Source organism: Rhinopithecus roxellana, chromosome 16, assembly GCF_007565055.1.
Source record: "Rhinopithecus roxellana isolate Shanxi Qingling chromosome 16, ASM756505v1, whole genome shotgun sequence".
Classification (NCBI taxonomy): Eukaryota; Metazoa; Chordata; class Mammalia; order Primates; family Cercopithecidae; genus Rhinopithecus; species Rhinopithecus roxellana.
Genome location: NC_044564.1, coordinates 73654666 through 73670898, shown reverse-complemented (window position 1 = coordinate 73670898; position 16233 = coordinate 73654666). Strand labels below are relative to the sequence as shown.

General features: G+C 41.6%; 1 protein-coding gene across 1 annotated transcript in view; it reads right to left on the bottom strand.

Annotated features, from left to right (window-relative positions):
• Positions 1-16233, bottom strand: part of MTAP (methylthioadenosine phosphorylase) — a 54683-nt gene that overhangs the window by 26416 nt on the left and 12034 nt on the right. The window contains exons 2-4 of the mRNA XM_010353390.2: positions 15708-15794; positions 14453-14511; positions 12704-12871 (exon numbers count right to left, since the gene is read on the bottom strand). Coding sequence (XP_010351692.2) covers positions 12704-12871; positions 14453-14511; positions 15708-15794 — 314 coding nt within the window. The remainder of the gene's footprint in view (positions 1-12703; positions 12872-14452; positions 14512-15707; positions 15795-16233) is intronic.

The window sequence follows — 16233 nt, the reverse complement described above, 5'->3', positions numbered from 1 at the left end:
CATCTTTCCATCCTCCAAGGGCTGGTGAGTCAACTTTATCTAGGTCAATATTTTTGTCTTTACTCCAGACTCAATTCCTCTGGATAAGCTGAAGACAATCGTTTACAAAAGCTTCAGGGTGGTATTCAGCTTTTTTGGCTCTGGGCTGGCAGCAACACACTGCACAGCAAGAATTAAAGTGTCTGCGGTCTGGCAGCCGTGATGGGGTAACCACTTTGGATTGCAGGTGCAACTCAACGGTGAGCTCAGAAAGGCCAGGTAAAACACTTAAGAAGTCAATACGAAAATGTTTCATCATCATAGATGTGGAAAATCATATAGTTAACACCATATACACATCACCCAGATTCAACAATTTCTTAAATTTTGTCCAACTTGCTTCCTCTATTAGCTTTTTCACAGACACAAATCCCAGGCTTTGACTCAGAGCAGATGCAAATTTCCCCAATGTCTTAAAAAAATTTGTTTTTAAATAGTTGCTTTGTTAGTTTCAGGGTCCAAACAAGTACTTACCTTGCATTTAATTCCCATGTCTCTAAGAGTAATTCCTGCCTGTAACGCCAACTACACTTTTTCATGCCAGTGACCCACTGAAATAAACAGCCACTTGTCTTGCTCCATATTTAGGAATCTTTGTTTGCTGCCTCATTTAGATTGCTCTTTTTTCCAGCTGTAATTAATTCTAAAGTGTCTTAGTTCAAGTCCTACAACAAAACAGTTTTGAATCCATAAGAGAGGCTAAAATTAATCTAAGTACCAAGTCACCTGGAAATTTCTTGTCAGAAGTTTTCAGAACAAGCCACTTTCTCTGTGCATTCAATTATTCTAAATTTGAACTGATGAGTAACACAGGGAGGAGGGGACAGCATGGGAAAGATGAGTTAAGGGAAGCCAACAGGGGCAGGTAGATAACATGATGTTGTCCTCTTCCAGGGGTGGGGGAGGCAGCACTGAGAAATAGTTTTGCTGGTTCCGTTTAAACAGCTGGCATGTCTACTGGCCAAAATTAACCTGTTACTTCTAGTCCATCACACACTAAACAGTGGCATTAGCTGGCACCAAGGCCACCTCACTCAGAAATAAGGCTTCAGTGCTCTGGAGGAATGAAAACCCCATCCGAGCTCCTCCCAACCTTCTGTCATATGTGCTTTAGGGGAAATGCTAAGTTAACCCCAAAGCAATTCCAGATGGAGTTGAAGAACAGGTCAAATGACTGTTTCAGCCTGTATAAACAGAGGCTTTTCTCTTTTTGAAAGATTAACCAATAAAACAGTGCCACGTACTCAACTTCAGCTCTGGCTTTGTTTCAGCCTTTGATGAGTCAAGCATTAGCAACATCCCCACTTATAACCATGGCATGAAAACAGGGCCACAAAAGCCTCCAGTGGCTATACTCCAACTGACTTCCACACCATAACACCCGCATCTCATCTACCTCTGTCCATCTCCTGTCTATCCCCACCCACTTGCCTTGGAACCCCCGCCTTTGTTTTGAACTTTTTAACCTTAAGAATAACATGTAATTATGTTAAACTTCATGCAACGTTAATATGCATCTGATAATTATTAACTACAGTCTTAATTTCCTCTCATGCATTTTTCTTTCTCAACAAAGCTCCCTAACTACTAGCTATGTGGACTTAAACCAAATTGCCATATCTTTTTGAGTCTTCAGTTTCCAATTGTAAAACACAGTATTCATCCACCTATTTACAAGGATGTTAGGAAGATTAAGTCAACCAAGATGTCCAGATAACCCATAGCAGCTCACAAGTGTGGGTCTGGGCTAGAGACAGAATTGGAGTCAGGACCAGATGGAGCCTCACAACACTCAACCTTGTAAGGTGCAAGCAAAGAGGGTAGCTCTGGGGAAGAAGCAAGGCCTTAAAACCATTTTGGGGCTATACTATCAAGATACTAGAAGGGAAGGTGCAGATGAGAAACACCTCTTATAGTTTGCCCACCTATTTGCAGTTTTCTGCATCATCAACTTAACTGTCAATACATTCAGTATTGAAACGTTTAATGATCTAAACTTAAATTCCTATAAACAGCAACACACCTGCACAGCATAACAGGATGTATCATTGTTAATGCTGAATGAAATTCTGACCAAGAGCAATAGGGTTTACAATCACAGCTGAGGGGAGTGGATGATGCCCTCAAAAGAAATTCTAGAATGAAATGTGTATAACTTTAATAGCACCAGCCCTCCTTCTGAAGGTCTCTATCAGAGAAATCAGAAGTTTTACAACTTAGCAAGAAGCCTGGAATAAGTCTGCCAGTCACACCCCACAAAATGGGGACTGTTGCCCAATTAAGCCTGCCTGTTCACTTCCAAGTTCCAGCCAAAACAGCTCTTCTATATTAAGAATCATATTTCTCCCTCATGCTGAATTTTCTGAGTGACATGGAGAAAACACAGGAAACATAGTTTCGTCCCTGCATTCAAATGAATTTTTGTGTGGTCTTCGGCAAATTACTGAGTTTCTTCAAGTTCTTTCTTCATGAGGTATTAGCAACATCCCTATTGCTATGGTCTGAAGTTTTGTGTCCTCCCAAAATTCCTATGCTGAAATCCAAATTTCCAAGATGTGATGGTATTAGGAGATGGAGCCTTTTGGAGGTGATTAGGCAGCTCTCATGATTGGGATCAGACCCCTTATAAAAGAGACCCCAGAGAGCTAGGTCGTCCTTCTACCACCATGTAAGGACATAATGAGAAGGTGCCATCTGTGAGAAAGAGGGTCCTCACCAGACACCAAATCTGCTGGCAACTTCCCAGCCTCCAGGACTGTGAGAAATTTCTGTTGTTTAGAAGCTACCCAGTCTATGGTATTCCGTTATATCAACCTGAACAGACTAAGACACACATTTACACCCTTGCTTAAATATAAAAACAAGGCTGCAAAAACCTCCAGTGGCTACCTCCCAATAGATTATGATGCAATAACATCTCCATTTTAGATTTCAAATAATGGCCCCTCCAAAGATGTCCACATGCTAACCCTTAGAACTTATGAGTATATTACTTTAGATGGCAAAGGGGAACTAAGAGAGCAAATGGAATTAAGGTTGCTAACAAGCTGACTTTAAAATAGAAAGGTTATTCTGGATTAACTAGGTGTGTGGCATGTCTTCACATGAGTCCTCACATGTGGAAGACGGAGGCAGAAGAATCAATGTCAGCATGATGACAGGTGAGGACTCCACTGCCATTGCCATTGAAGATGGATGAGGGCCGTAAGCTAAGGAATGTGAGTGGCAAAGGGCAGGGAAAGGGATTCTCCCCTAAGCCTCCAGAAAAGAATGCAGCCCTGCTGACAATTTTTTTAGTTTCAGTGAGACCCATGATACACTCCTAATTTACAAAACTAAAAGGTAAGGTCTGCTTCTTACTCTTGCTTTAACCAGTAAACCCCTCTAGCTAGGCAAGGGGACTAATTTTTATCTCCCAATTAGCTTGGGATCCTACTGGAAAACATGGATTTCAGGGACTGACTTATCCACTGGCTTTACTACTCACTAGCTGTGTGCCTCTGGGAAAGTCACTCTCGTCTCTCTGCACCTCAGTTGTATCAGTTTCCTTAAATGGACGCAATCCCACTTACCTTATAAAGTCCCTGTGAGAACCGAATGAGACCACATGAAGCAAGCGCTTGGCACTTGTCACTATCATTTACGGAAAATATGCTTCCGAACATTTCTTCTGCCAATCCCAAAGTATGACATATTGATGGGCCTCAAGTCAAGGGTATCCAACAAATTGCTTAAGGTTGTCAAGCAGGGTTATGTGATAAGAAGTTAGCCGACAAATAAAAAAAAAACTGCCTATGGAAAAGTAAAGGAGACAAAATGATGTGTGCTGGCAAGAAAAATGAGTTCAAGACAGTCAAAGAGAGAACACTGGCACTTTCAAAGAGAGGGAGAAAAGGCTAGACATAGATTGACTGGTAGGTTGTTTCTTGAATCAAGACTCTCACATTGGCTTGAAGATAGCCGTTGGTTAATACGTTTCCTTTGAGGAAATGTGTGTTGCAAACAAGCTGAGGGTAAACACTCATCCCCTGGCAGAGGCAAACACAATCATCGACCTCTGAGGACGTTTCAGAATATGGTCTGTATCCACAACAAGCCCCAACATGCAGAATCATGAGTCAATTAATTTACTGGCAGAGCAGAATAACGGCTGCTCATAAGGAGGATGGTTTAGGGGAAGTGAATCTACCCATCATTTAAAATATATCCCAAGAATCAAACAGCAGCGTGAATAGGCAGTCATGAGAAAAAATTCGGACAGAAACAACATCAGACTAAGAAGTGGAAAAATTCTGTCTTAATAACCAGAAGTAAGTGAGGCTCACACATGTAATCCCAGCACTATAGGGGGCCAAGGTGGTTGCAGCCTTTGAGTTTAGACATTCAGGACCAGCCCAGGCAACATAGTGAAACCCTGTCTCTACAAAAACATATGAAAAATGAGCTGGGAGTGGTGTCACACCCTTGTAGTCCCAGTAATTGGGGGCCTGAGGTGGCAAGATCACCTGAGCCTGGGAGGTCGAGAGGCTGCAGTGAGCTGTAGCGCCACTGTACTCTAGTGTGTGCGACAGAGTGAGATCTTGTCTCAAAAAAAGAGAAGTGAAAACTTATGAATTTGGACCAATACCATTAAGATCCTCCCACTGTTCTGATATCAACAGTGCCCCTGAGTGCTGGTGGTGGCATAAAAAAGGAGGAAAACCAATGGATGTTTATATCCTAGTCAAGCAAGGCTGCTTAATAAACAGGTAAGTTTTTCCTTACTTTCTATTATATTTCATGAGATCATGCTAAACAGTAGCACAAAAATAAAAATCCTCACTCTACACAGGTGGTGACAACAATCTCTTTGGGCCTCAGTTTTCTCACTTTTTGTAAAAGGGAAGGATAAGGTAGACAGAAGATGTCTTCTAGAGCTATGATAATAAGCCGTGTCAGAAACATAGGAAGGGCCTAAGTTTCCTCCACTATAAACTGGAATGACTGCTGTATGCCATAAGTGGGATTAACTGATTGTGACACCTAATAGGAACTCAAAAATTGGTAGTGTAGGATTTTTAATAACAGGATATATTATGGGAAGTTAATAACACAACTAGGTTATGGAATAGAACGTAAGAATGAACCTCATCCAGGGGAATAGTGGACACCACTTCAAGGACAGCTACAGACAAGAGGATGGCAAAGAATGGGGACGCAAGTAACCGGGGAAAGGGAAGGTGAAGGAAGATGATGAGTTCATGCTTAAGTTTCTGTCTTCTCTATAAAGGTGGAGGTGACATTCTCAGCTAAAGAGTGAGGGAAATGAGGAAGAAGCAGTAAGAACAGTAAAGGTTAAAAATAGCTGTTGACAGGAGTGAGACAAAGAGCTAAATAAAGGCTTCTTGTGTAACTCTTTACCATAAAACACTTTGTAGTCATCAAGAGGCAGAAAGAGAATGACAAAATACTTGACATTAGAGCATACTCCCAACCTCAGGGACCAGAGCTTTATGCTATGACATAAAGTTCTAGGGGAAGCCCAAGGCAGGGCTGGTCTCTGGGAGAAGGAAACAAGACTGACATAACTGATCCTTCAGCACTGTGTTTACAGCGGGGCTTTCCTGATGAGTAAGAATGCTGACAAAAGCGAAGTCGAACCCCTCCCAGTTTTAGCAAGAAAATAAGTTGAAGAAATCGTCTGAAGAGGGGAGGATACCAGAACTTTTAGGAATCAATTCAACACTCTCATTTAGCAGATGAGGACACTAAGTGACAAACGAATTTCACAGCACAGCCAGGAAAGAATTCTGGATGTCCTCACTTCTAAGCTGGGATTCTTTCACTGCATTCTTTGAGAAGGTAGAACCCAAACACAGGCCTTGGGCACAACAGGCCAATATGTTATTAGCCACATTTTACAGAAACTACCTAGCACCAGGAATCACACTGTGCTTCCTTTAATATTCAGTTTTTGGTCATATTTTTCTCATTGTAAAAAAAAAAAAAAAATCAATGTCTGCAAAACATTCCTGATAAAGAAGACTATTAAAAAAGAAATCTCATCCTTCTCCTTACTGACATGTTTGCAAGTTTCATCTTGAGATACTTCTGACAGTGACAGCAGTTGAGCAAGTCCTACTCATCTGATCCTTTTTTAAAAAATATGTAGCTGGATGTAGTGGCTCATGCCTATAATCCCAGCACTTCGGGGAGGCCAAAGCAGGAAGATTGCTTGAGGCCAGGAGTTTGAAACCAGCCTGGCAAACATAGTGAGACCCCCGTCTCCTAAAAAAATAAAATAAAATAAAATAAATTAGCCAAGCATAGTGGCAAATTCCTGTAATCCTATCTACTAGAGGGGCTGAGGTGTGTGGATTGCTTAAGCCCAGGAGGTCGAGGCTGCAGTGAGCCTTGATCAGGCCACTGCACTCTACCCCGGGCAAGATCCTATCCAAAAAAACAACAAAAAAATACAACGTGGGCATCTTTTCAAACAGTTTACAGATCTTGTTTTTCTTAGATTTGCATAATAAATATGGTGTACTGATTTCCTACAATCATCAGGATTAATGGTAAAGAGAAAGAAGAGCAAGTGTAGAAATTGCTGGAATCCCCTGCCCATGTATCTTTAATGGCACGGACAGTTAGTAGTTGGGGGTGAAAGAAAGGCCCTATCATCAGTTCTCCCACACATACAAATGATTGTGTAGAGGTATCATCTCACAAGAACTGGGCTAGAAAATGGAGGGCCCATGTACCACAAGTACAGGAGGAAACAACAAAATGCCTCATGATTTCAATAAAGCAGCTGGCAGGGAAACAGTCTTGCTTTGCTCCAATGGCAAAAATCTCATAAAAAACCAATCCTGTGCACCACTTTATAATGCATCATCGAAGTTGAGCTTTAGAAGTCGGGTGGGTGCGCGAGGCAGGCTTAGAGTCATGCCTTTCTTCTCCATGGCTGATGAATAAAAACTAAGCAAAGGCCCAGTGATGCATAGTCATGCTTCTAAATTTCTCTAAGTCTCATTTACTTTGACTCTTTTATGAGGTCTTTTTTCCCTCATAAACAGAACATCTTGCTTCAGTTTCCTATAAGTGACTCAGTGAGAGCCAGGTGTGCATACATACAAGGGTGTGTACCACAGGAGAGAAGTTCCAAAATTATGAATCTTGGAGTACATATCTTATGAGAGCCTTTTAATGTATAAATAGCCTGATGACTTTCTTTCAGGACAGACCAAAGGTCAAATACTTTCCCCAGTTCAAATAGACTGTTTAATCGCTGCAAAGAAGTGGAACAAATCCCACTCCTAACCATCTTTTACCCTCAGTGGCCAAATGACTTCTGGCTCTAACAATGGGGACCTTGTACAAGTTAAAAGAAATGGATTCATCAAACACAATCCAGCAGGAGGCATAGGCACTGAAGAAACCTACTGCAGACAAGCCTCCTAGACAAAGTTCTTGGTAGAGATTCTGATTTTCCTATTTTTAATTTTTGATTTGGGAAGAACACTGCACACAGAGGCCAGGGCCTATGGCAAGGAAGCATTAGGAAACTCGTCCCTGTGCAACAAAAATGGGAAAATGAAAAATATAACCCATTCTTTTGGAATTTAAGTTCTAGAGCAAGATATATGTTGCTTTCTAGGATGCTCTACTCACAAATGAAAGATTATTATGTTCACTTTAATTGCTATGGAATTTCCTCGAATGAGAAAGATACAAAGACTGGCTGCACATACGCAAACATACTCGAGCCCACTGCACTCTCTATCTCTCTTTCCAGGACAGTCACACCCAGAGTTCCCCTCTTCTCATGCCCAGGCTTTTTAACTTCATCAGCTGTAATGTAGCATGAGAAAGAGAAGAAAAAAAATTTTCAGAAAAGAATGACGTTTTTCTTAAAAGAGCTTCCAGCATTGTCAGTCCTTCAAGAGTATATTTCGTCATTAGAGCAGAAATCTGATGTTTCTAAAAACAACCCTAAAAACCAGCCACATGTCTTTCTTAAGTCTGAGGCTGGTCCCCCTGCCCTGCCCATGCTGGCACTGAAGGAAAAGAAAGTGATGTGCTTTAGCTTGGCCATCTATAAAATAAGAATAGCCATATTATTAAACAATCTTGATAACCTTTGAAGCACACTTTAGGATGAGGATTTTTTTTTTTTTCTGAGACAGTGTGCTGACAGAGTTATGGCAATAGGCCAATGTGTGTTTCTAGATAAGTCCCTGGAGAGAATACAAGGGCAGTGTAGGGAAAAGGAGCCTGGGCCAGGCACAGTGGCTCACAATTGTAACCCCAGCACTTTGGGAGGCCAAGATGAGTGGATCACTTGAGGCCAGGAGTGCAAGACCAGCTTAGCCAACATGGTGAGACCCCATCCCTACTAAAAGTACAAAAATTAGCCAGGCATGGTGGTGTATACCTGTAATCCCAGCTACTCAGGAGGTTGAGGCACGAGAATTGCTTGAACTCAGGAGGCGAGGTTGCAGCGAGCTGAGATTGCATCACTGCAGTCTAGCCTGGACGACAGAGTGGGACTGTCTCAAAAAAAAAACAAAAACAAAAAAAAACAAACAAAAAAAAACAAAACACACACACACACACACAAAAGAGTGAGAGAGAGAAAGAGAGAGATGGTACAATTCAGCCCTCCATTTGGAAGAAAGAACCAACACGCAGTGGGTAAAGTGATTTGCCCAGGGCCAAACAGAGTCAAGATGAAACCTCCTGATTCAATGCTCCTGCCCCAGCTGCCCTGGAATCTATAATCCACCGGGTGGCTTTACAGGATGTTACAATTCTGTTAAACAAGTTGAGGCTGTGGGTATGACTCTGGGAAACCCCAGGCTAAAAATGGCAAAGCCTGTAGCTATTTGTATCTGATGCCATCAGCAAGTGGAGGTAGGAGATGCCTGTCTCAACACACCAAGATTCACTTTACTAAGAAATGTGCTATCAGTAAAACACATAGAGGGTATTACCCACAAGGCAAAAAGTTCTGATTTTCTTCTGCTATAAGATGTTCAAACACATAATGAATCATATACGTGCTCAAGCCTGGTTAAGTGGAACCCACTCAGCTCAATCAAAGGCAGTAACACTTAAAAGACGCATCCAACAGCAATATGATGTTAGCCACCTAGGTAATTTAAAAATTTCTAGTGGTCACTGAAAAAGTAAAAGAGAAACAGGTAAAATTAACTGTAAAATCTTGTCTAACCTAATATATTCAAAACGTTATCACTGCAAATAAGTAATCAATGTAAAAATTGAGATTTCATGCTAAATTATATTTTCTTAGGGATCCTTCTTTTTTTTGAGACGGAGTTTCACTCTTGTTGCCTAGGCTGGAGTGCAATGGAGTAATCTCGGCTCACTGTAACCTCTGCCTCCCAGGTTCAAGCGATTCTCCTGCCTCAGGTTCCCGAGTAGCTGGGATTACAGGTGCTCACCACCACACCTGGCTAACTTTTTTTGTATTTTTAGTAAAGACGGCGTTTCACCATGTTGATGAACTCCTGACCTCAGGTGATCTGCCTGCCTCAGCCTCCCCAAAATGTTGGGATTACAGGCATGAGCCACCGCGCCCTACCAGGGATCCTTCTTTTAACAGATTCTTTTCTTCTGCTGTTGTAAAGTAGTATCAACTAGTGGACCCTCCAGCCAGTCCGCCCACACTCTCAGTAATGGCACTCAGTTATTCAGAAGGTTAACACATGCAAGATCCCACAAAAGGCACTTGTTAGAGACTTTGAACTTCCAAGGAAACATTAAGAAGGCAGGTTATTCATATGTCTCATAAACAGAAAAATACTAGAAGATCTAGGTTACCTGGCTAAGATGCGCTAAGATAGAATGAAACCAGATCTGATGGCAATACCTGTTCTCTTTCTAGTCTCCAACTTCTGACCCAACTGCTTTCTTGAAAGAGCCAGTATGTGAGTAAAAGATCTGGGAAATGCAACAGTGTATAGTTATACCATTTAACTAACAAATTAACCCAAGGCTCAGTGCCCAATTCAGACTTTACAGTATCATCTGTAATACTTCATAAATCTGGATCATCCTGAATATGGAGTTTTGTATTCTGCTCTATTTAGCAAACATATTATAATCATTTTCTTAAACTATTACCTCCAAACACATGGACGTTGACAGCCATTGAGATTTTAATCAAGATGTATCCAAAACACAAACTCCAGCCTATCCCTCTATTCAAATGACTATGTTCAAGCCCTCAAAAAATACTGACAGTGCAAAGATGGGCCAGGAACTGTGGGCGTTGGTGATATGGTGCAAACAGGGCAGACAAGGCCTTTGATCTCACATGGCTTATATTCTAGAGGGAAACAGGTTATAAATATATAGTGTCAGGTATAAATACATGATAAGGACATAATTCAGGGTGAGAGACATGTAACCATTTTAGTCTAAACCCATTATTTATTAGGTTGAACCACATGAAACTGCTGATATTCAACCATTTCTGACCAACGGGATGGGCAATTTCAAAACAGTTTCATTCCATCAGGAAACAACCAAGAATGCTTCTGATGGACCAGAAATTATAATGAATCCCTGAAAGGCAGAAGACACAGTGGCCTGGACTGGACAACCCTCTCTCCCATAGCAGAAGCTCTAGGAGAGGGCTGTGAATGCCGTAAGCTCAGAGATAACTGATGGGAGAAGCAGCATGGACTGAGGTAGTAGGCAGGGTGATTGGATGGGGGACTGTGGAAGGATCCCCAAATGATTGAACTCTGTGCTACTCCCCACTCTCCATCCAGCCCAGGAGGCTCCTGTCTTCATCCAGAGCATTCTGAGAGGCAATTATTTCTACCAGGAATAGGGGAGGGGGTGGCCCTAGTACAGCGGCCCCCAACCTTTTTGGCACCACATAAGGAAACTAACTGAAGGAAAGTTCCAAAAACACAACCTGATTAAAAAAGTAGGCAAAGGACTTGAATAGACATTCCTCAAAAGAAGACACATAAATGGACAACAGCTGTATGAAAAATGCTCAACATCACTAGTCATTAGGAAAATGCAAATAAAAACCACAATAAGGTATCACCTCACACCTGTTTGATGGCTTTTTTTGCTGTCACCCAGGCTGGAGTGCAGTGGTGCATTCATGAATCATTCTAGCTTTGACCTCCCAGGCTCAAGCGATCCTCCCACCTCAGTCTCCTAAGTAGCTGGGACAACAGGTGTATACCAACACACCTGGCTAATTTTTGTTTTATTTTTTATAGAGACAAGGTCCCACTATGTTGCCCAAGCTGGTCTCAAACTCCTGGGCTCAAGCAATCCTCTTGCCTCAACCTCTTGAAGTGCTAGGATTACAGGCATGAACCACTGTGCCAGGCCACAAATGGCCTTTATTGAAAAGACAAAACATAGTAAGTGTTGATGAGGATGTGACAAAAAACAGAACCTTTGTATACTGCTGGTAGGAATATAAATACAGCCATTACTAAAATTCCCCAAAAAACTAAAAACATCAACTACCACATGATCCAACAATCCCATCTCAGGGTGTATAAGGAAATGAAATTTTATGTCAAGAAAGACATCAGCCCTTCTACGGTCCCTGCAGCATTATTCACAATAGCCAAGACATGGAAGCAACATAAATGTCCAACAACAGATGAACAGATAAAGAAAAGGTGGTCTACATACACAACGGAATACCATTTAGCCTAAAAAGAGAAGGCAATTCTGTCAATTGCCACAACATGGGTGAACCTGCAGGACATTATGTTAAGTGAAATAAACCATTCACAGAAAGACAACTACTGCATGATCTCACCTATATGTGGAATCTAACTAAGTCAAACTAATGGAAGTAAAGAGTAGAAAGGTTACCAGGGGCTGGGGTTTTGGGAGATGTTGATCAAAGCACAAAATTTCAGTTAGACAGGAGGAATAAGTTTTTGAGATTATACTGCACGGTGATTATAGCTAATGACAACGTATTATGTATTTCAAAATTGTTAAAGTAAAAATCAAATGTTCTCAGCACCAAAGATGATATGTGGGGTAATACGTTAATTAGCTTTGCTAATCATTGTACAAGGTATACATGTATCAAAACATAATGTTATACCTCACATATACATTTATCATTTGTCAATTAAAATTCAAAAACAAAAACTCACAATGAAAAGCTTAAAGCAGGCTGGGTGCGGTGGCTCACGCCTGTAATCCCAGCACTTTGCACTTTGGGAGGTCGAGGTGAGTGATTTCCTGAGGTCAGGAGTTCAAGACCAGCCTGACCAATATGGTGAAACTCCATCTCTACTAAAAACACAAAAATTAGCTGGGCATTATGGCATGCGCCTGTAGTCCCAGCTACTCGGGAGGCTAAGACAGAGGAATTGCTGTAGTCCCAGCTACTCGGGAGGCTAAGACAGAGGAATTGCTTGAACCTGGGAGGCGGAGGTTGCAGTGAGCCGAGTTCATGCCATTGCACTCCAGCCTGGGTGATGAGTGAGGCTCTGTCCCCCTACCAAAAAAAAAAAAAAAAAAAAAGAAAAGGAAAAAAAAAGGCAAGCAAGTCTGTGGCCCTGCCCTCCCGGTTTCCCTGCTGGTTCCCAAACATCGTCCATTTGAGCTAGAAATGACCAGCTACAAGCTACAATAGCCTAAAGCATTTTGTATGACTGCTTACCTGTCAATGAATTGATCAATAATGACAATATCACCGGGCTGAATCTCCTCCCTCAAGGAGCCACAAGCTGTGGTCACTATGACATGTGTACAGCCCTCTTCCTTCAAAGCCCAGATGTTCGCCTGGTAGTTGACCTTTGAAGGCACGATGGTGTGCTGCCTTCCATGCCTAAAGACAGAAGAAATCGTCAACCCGTGATGAGCACACCACCAACTGTTTTCTCTTAGAGTCTAGAAAAAATTAAGTGATTCTCTAGCAATGACCACAGACTAACACAGGAGGTCTCCTAGAACCCACTCCAGTGACCAACTATAACTAAAATTTAGGTTCCCTGGATTCTGAGAAGCCACTTCTGTTTCAAAAATGTAGACTGGCAGACAAAGAGCCTAGTGTGGTCCCCACTGTCATGCTCTGTATAAAGTGTCAGTGAACCTGGGACTTGCATCCAGCCATTAGAAAATGGCAAATGTGCTATAAGTCACTCCCATGGTTAGGCTCTACCTTGCAAGCATGCACGTGAGATTCTCCTACTGGTCTCCTGCATGCTTGCAAGGTACAGTCTAGCCATGGAGGTGACTTCTAGCACCTTTGCCATACCCTAATAGCAAGAAGCAAGCTGCTGCCAAGTGAACAGCCTGTGCAGCAGGCCACACAACAGAATGTGAACCACCTCTAGGAGCCAAAGGCCTCCGTCCTGTAACTTCTAGGAAGTGAATTCTCCTACAACCACATGAGCTTGAACAAGGACCTCAAGCTCCAGATGGGAACTCAGCCCTTGAATATGCCTTGTGGGGCCTTGTGCAACCGCAAGCAGAGGACCTGCTAAGCTGTGTCAGACTTCTGACCAACAGGAACCAGGAGATCATGTGTGCTTTTTTCTTTTTCTTTTTTTTTTTTTTTGAGTCGGAGTCTCGCTCTGTCGCCCGGGCTGGAGTGGTGCAGTGGCCGGATCTCAGCTCACTGCAAGCTCCACCTCCTGGGTTCACGCCATTCTCCTGCCTCAGTCTCCCGAGTAGCTGGGACTACAGGCGCCTGCCACCTCGCCCGGCTAGTTTTTTGTACTTTTTTAGTAGAGACGGGGTTTCACTGGGTTAGCCAGGATGGTCTCGATCTCCTGACCTCATGATCCGCCCGCCTCAGCCTCCCAAAGTACTGGGATTACAGGCTTGAGCCACTGCGCCCGGCCTCGTGTGTGCTCTTTTAAGCTGCTAAATTTGGGGTAATTTGTTACACAACAATAGAGAACTCATACATATATCTTGACTAATTTCTAACAATGGGATAAAAATGACTTGGCCTCCTCTGTAATACGGAACAGCATCAGCCTCCTTAAGGAAACAACAGCACAGACACAAGTAACCCACTTCAGAAGCCCTAAGCCCACCCTCCACAGACATAAAACTACTACTAGCAAGAGGTCATTAATGATGGATTGCTTTTCTTTATCTTTATAAGAAAGGGGAAAAAATGAACAAAACATTTCTTCTTGCATTTAGAACTAAAACCAGAGCTTTGATTTTAGTCATCTGATCTACTTTCCCAATCTAAGGGGCAAGGGCATGAGATCTAGATCTTTCATCTCCTAAATCAATATAACTTAACCAAAAATGAAACATTGTAAATAAAGGTTACTAAGATGTTCTGATTCTGTCAACATATAAAAACTCATACTTGTATCTTTACTCTTTCCAGAATTTAAGTTTAAATTATCCTTTAGTAGTAACATCCAAAAAGCTTAAAATACCATACCTTGCAAGAAGGACACAATCAACATTTTTTATCTTCCCCAAAATTAGGGCATCGGATGGCTGCATGCAATGAAAAAATGTCAATTAATTCAGCGATTTAAAAACAGGTATGTAAATTAAAATTGTTCAACCACAACAGTACTCATGGAATCTGAAGAGTCTGAGGATACAACTTAGAGAAGAGGTAAGATCTGATTATCAATATAATCATTTAATCAATCACTTATTGATCCCTCTGCAAGCATAGATTCACAGGACTCAAGGTTACCATGAGTACCTGTGTAGGTACCATTTAGTCAGATCTGTTCGTAATGAGTACCCCAGGGGACTATCATGGTAGACTGGTCAAACTTAGATGTGTCAAGGTTATTGGGCAGGTTCAAGAACAGGTATGAGGGTGAAAGGCAGAAAGGATAAGAAGTCACTGTCATGACACTAACAACTCAGTACTGGAAATGTCTGCTTGTGTTAACCAGGTCTAAGATGATCCTGGAAATGACTTGAGGTAACAAAGGCTGGAAAGATCCTTAGAACCAAGGGGTTTAAGAAAATGAACCAAGATGACTGCAGGACTGGGAGCACACAAGGTCAACCTAAGAATTTAGCTGAAAAGGAGGGTTTGGTTGGGACAGCCAGATAGACAGATCTTACAGAAGGACCAGAGGACGTAGCAATATGGAATTAGGAGAATGCAGACACCCTCACCCTGGCATACATAGGCTAAGTGACACGGGACTGAAGAACAAGCAACCTCTCCTATAAAAGGAGGAACGTTTTATTTCTAGCTCAGTTATGCATTCAACTAACATGAGGTATGTTCTCATTCCCCAAAACAGTTCTTTTCACTCGAATGTCACTTAATAATCATAATTCATCCTATTAGTCATCAGCCTGTCCCCTAATTTGTGTGGTGTGACCTATTGGCCTCATATTAGAAGGTGATTTGAATGTAGATTTGAAAGTACAGTCTGGAATGAGTCTGTGTTCTGAAATGAGTAACTGATTTCCAGCAACAGAATTAGAGAAGTGAGGTACATATCCAGTAGCCATTTTCTCAAAACATCAAAGTCTGAGGCATCCGTCAGACACCTTCTCAGCTGATGGAACCCAACAGCAGAACTTCTGGCCCTCTCTGCTGTGAGCAGACAGCCCTGGGCTGCCAAAACAAAAGCAATTTTTTTTTTTTAAATTTAAAAATCAAGCCAGCAAGGAGAAATGAAAAAACTAACATGTCTCCACTAATTGGATATATTAACCTTGCCAAATGGAGTATCCACATATTTTTCAGTTCTTCCTTCTAAAATTTCTGGATCATCCAGGCCTGTTCCACCAATTATTCCAATCTAAGAGAGAAAAAGACAGAGAAGATTATTGTATTTGGTGATTTTTATTAGAAATAAAATTCTAAGCAAATTCATTTATTCATATGCTCTTCTCCATTCCTGCCAAGCCCTATTTTTTTGAAATCTGAAAATTACTGAACAACAATCAACAAATATTTCAAAGCCTTCTACAAAAATCAACAAATATTTGAAGGCCTTCTATATTCTAGAAATAACCAAAATGTAGGGCACCTTTTTGGACTACATCACATTTACTTCTGACTGAATTATAAGTCAGCACTGACAGGTACTCTAACCAACTCAAGTTAGAAAATCAAACCTAAACGTAGGCAAATATGGTAGTGGAAAGTACCTTCTAATCAATTTTGTTTCTCTGTCAAATGGACAACAGAGTAAAGAATGTCCAGAAGACTGCTGGGATATGAAATATTAGATATTC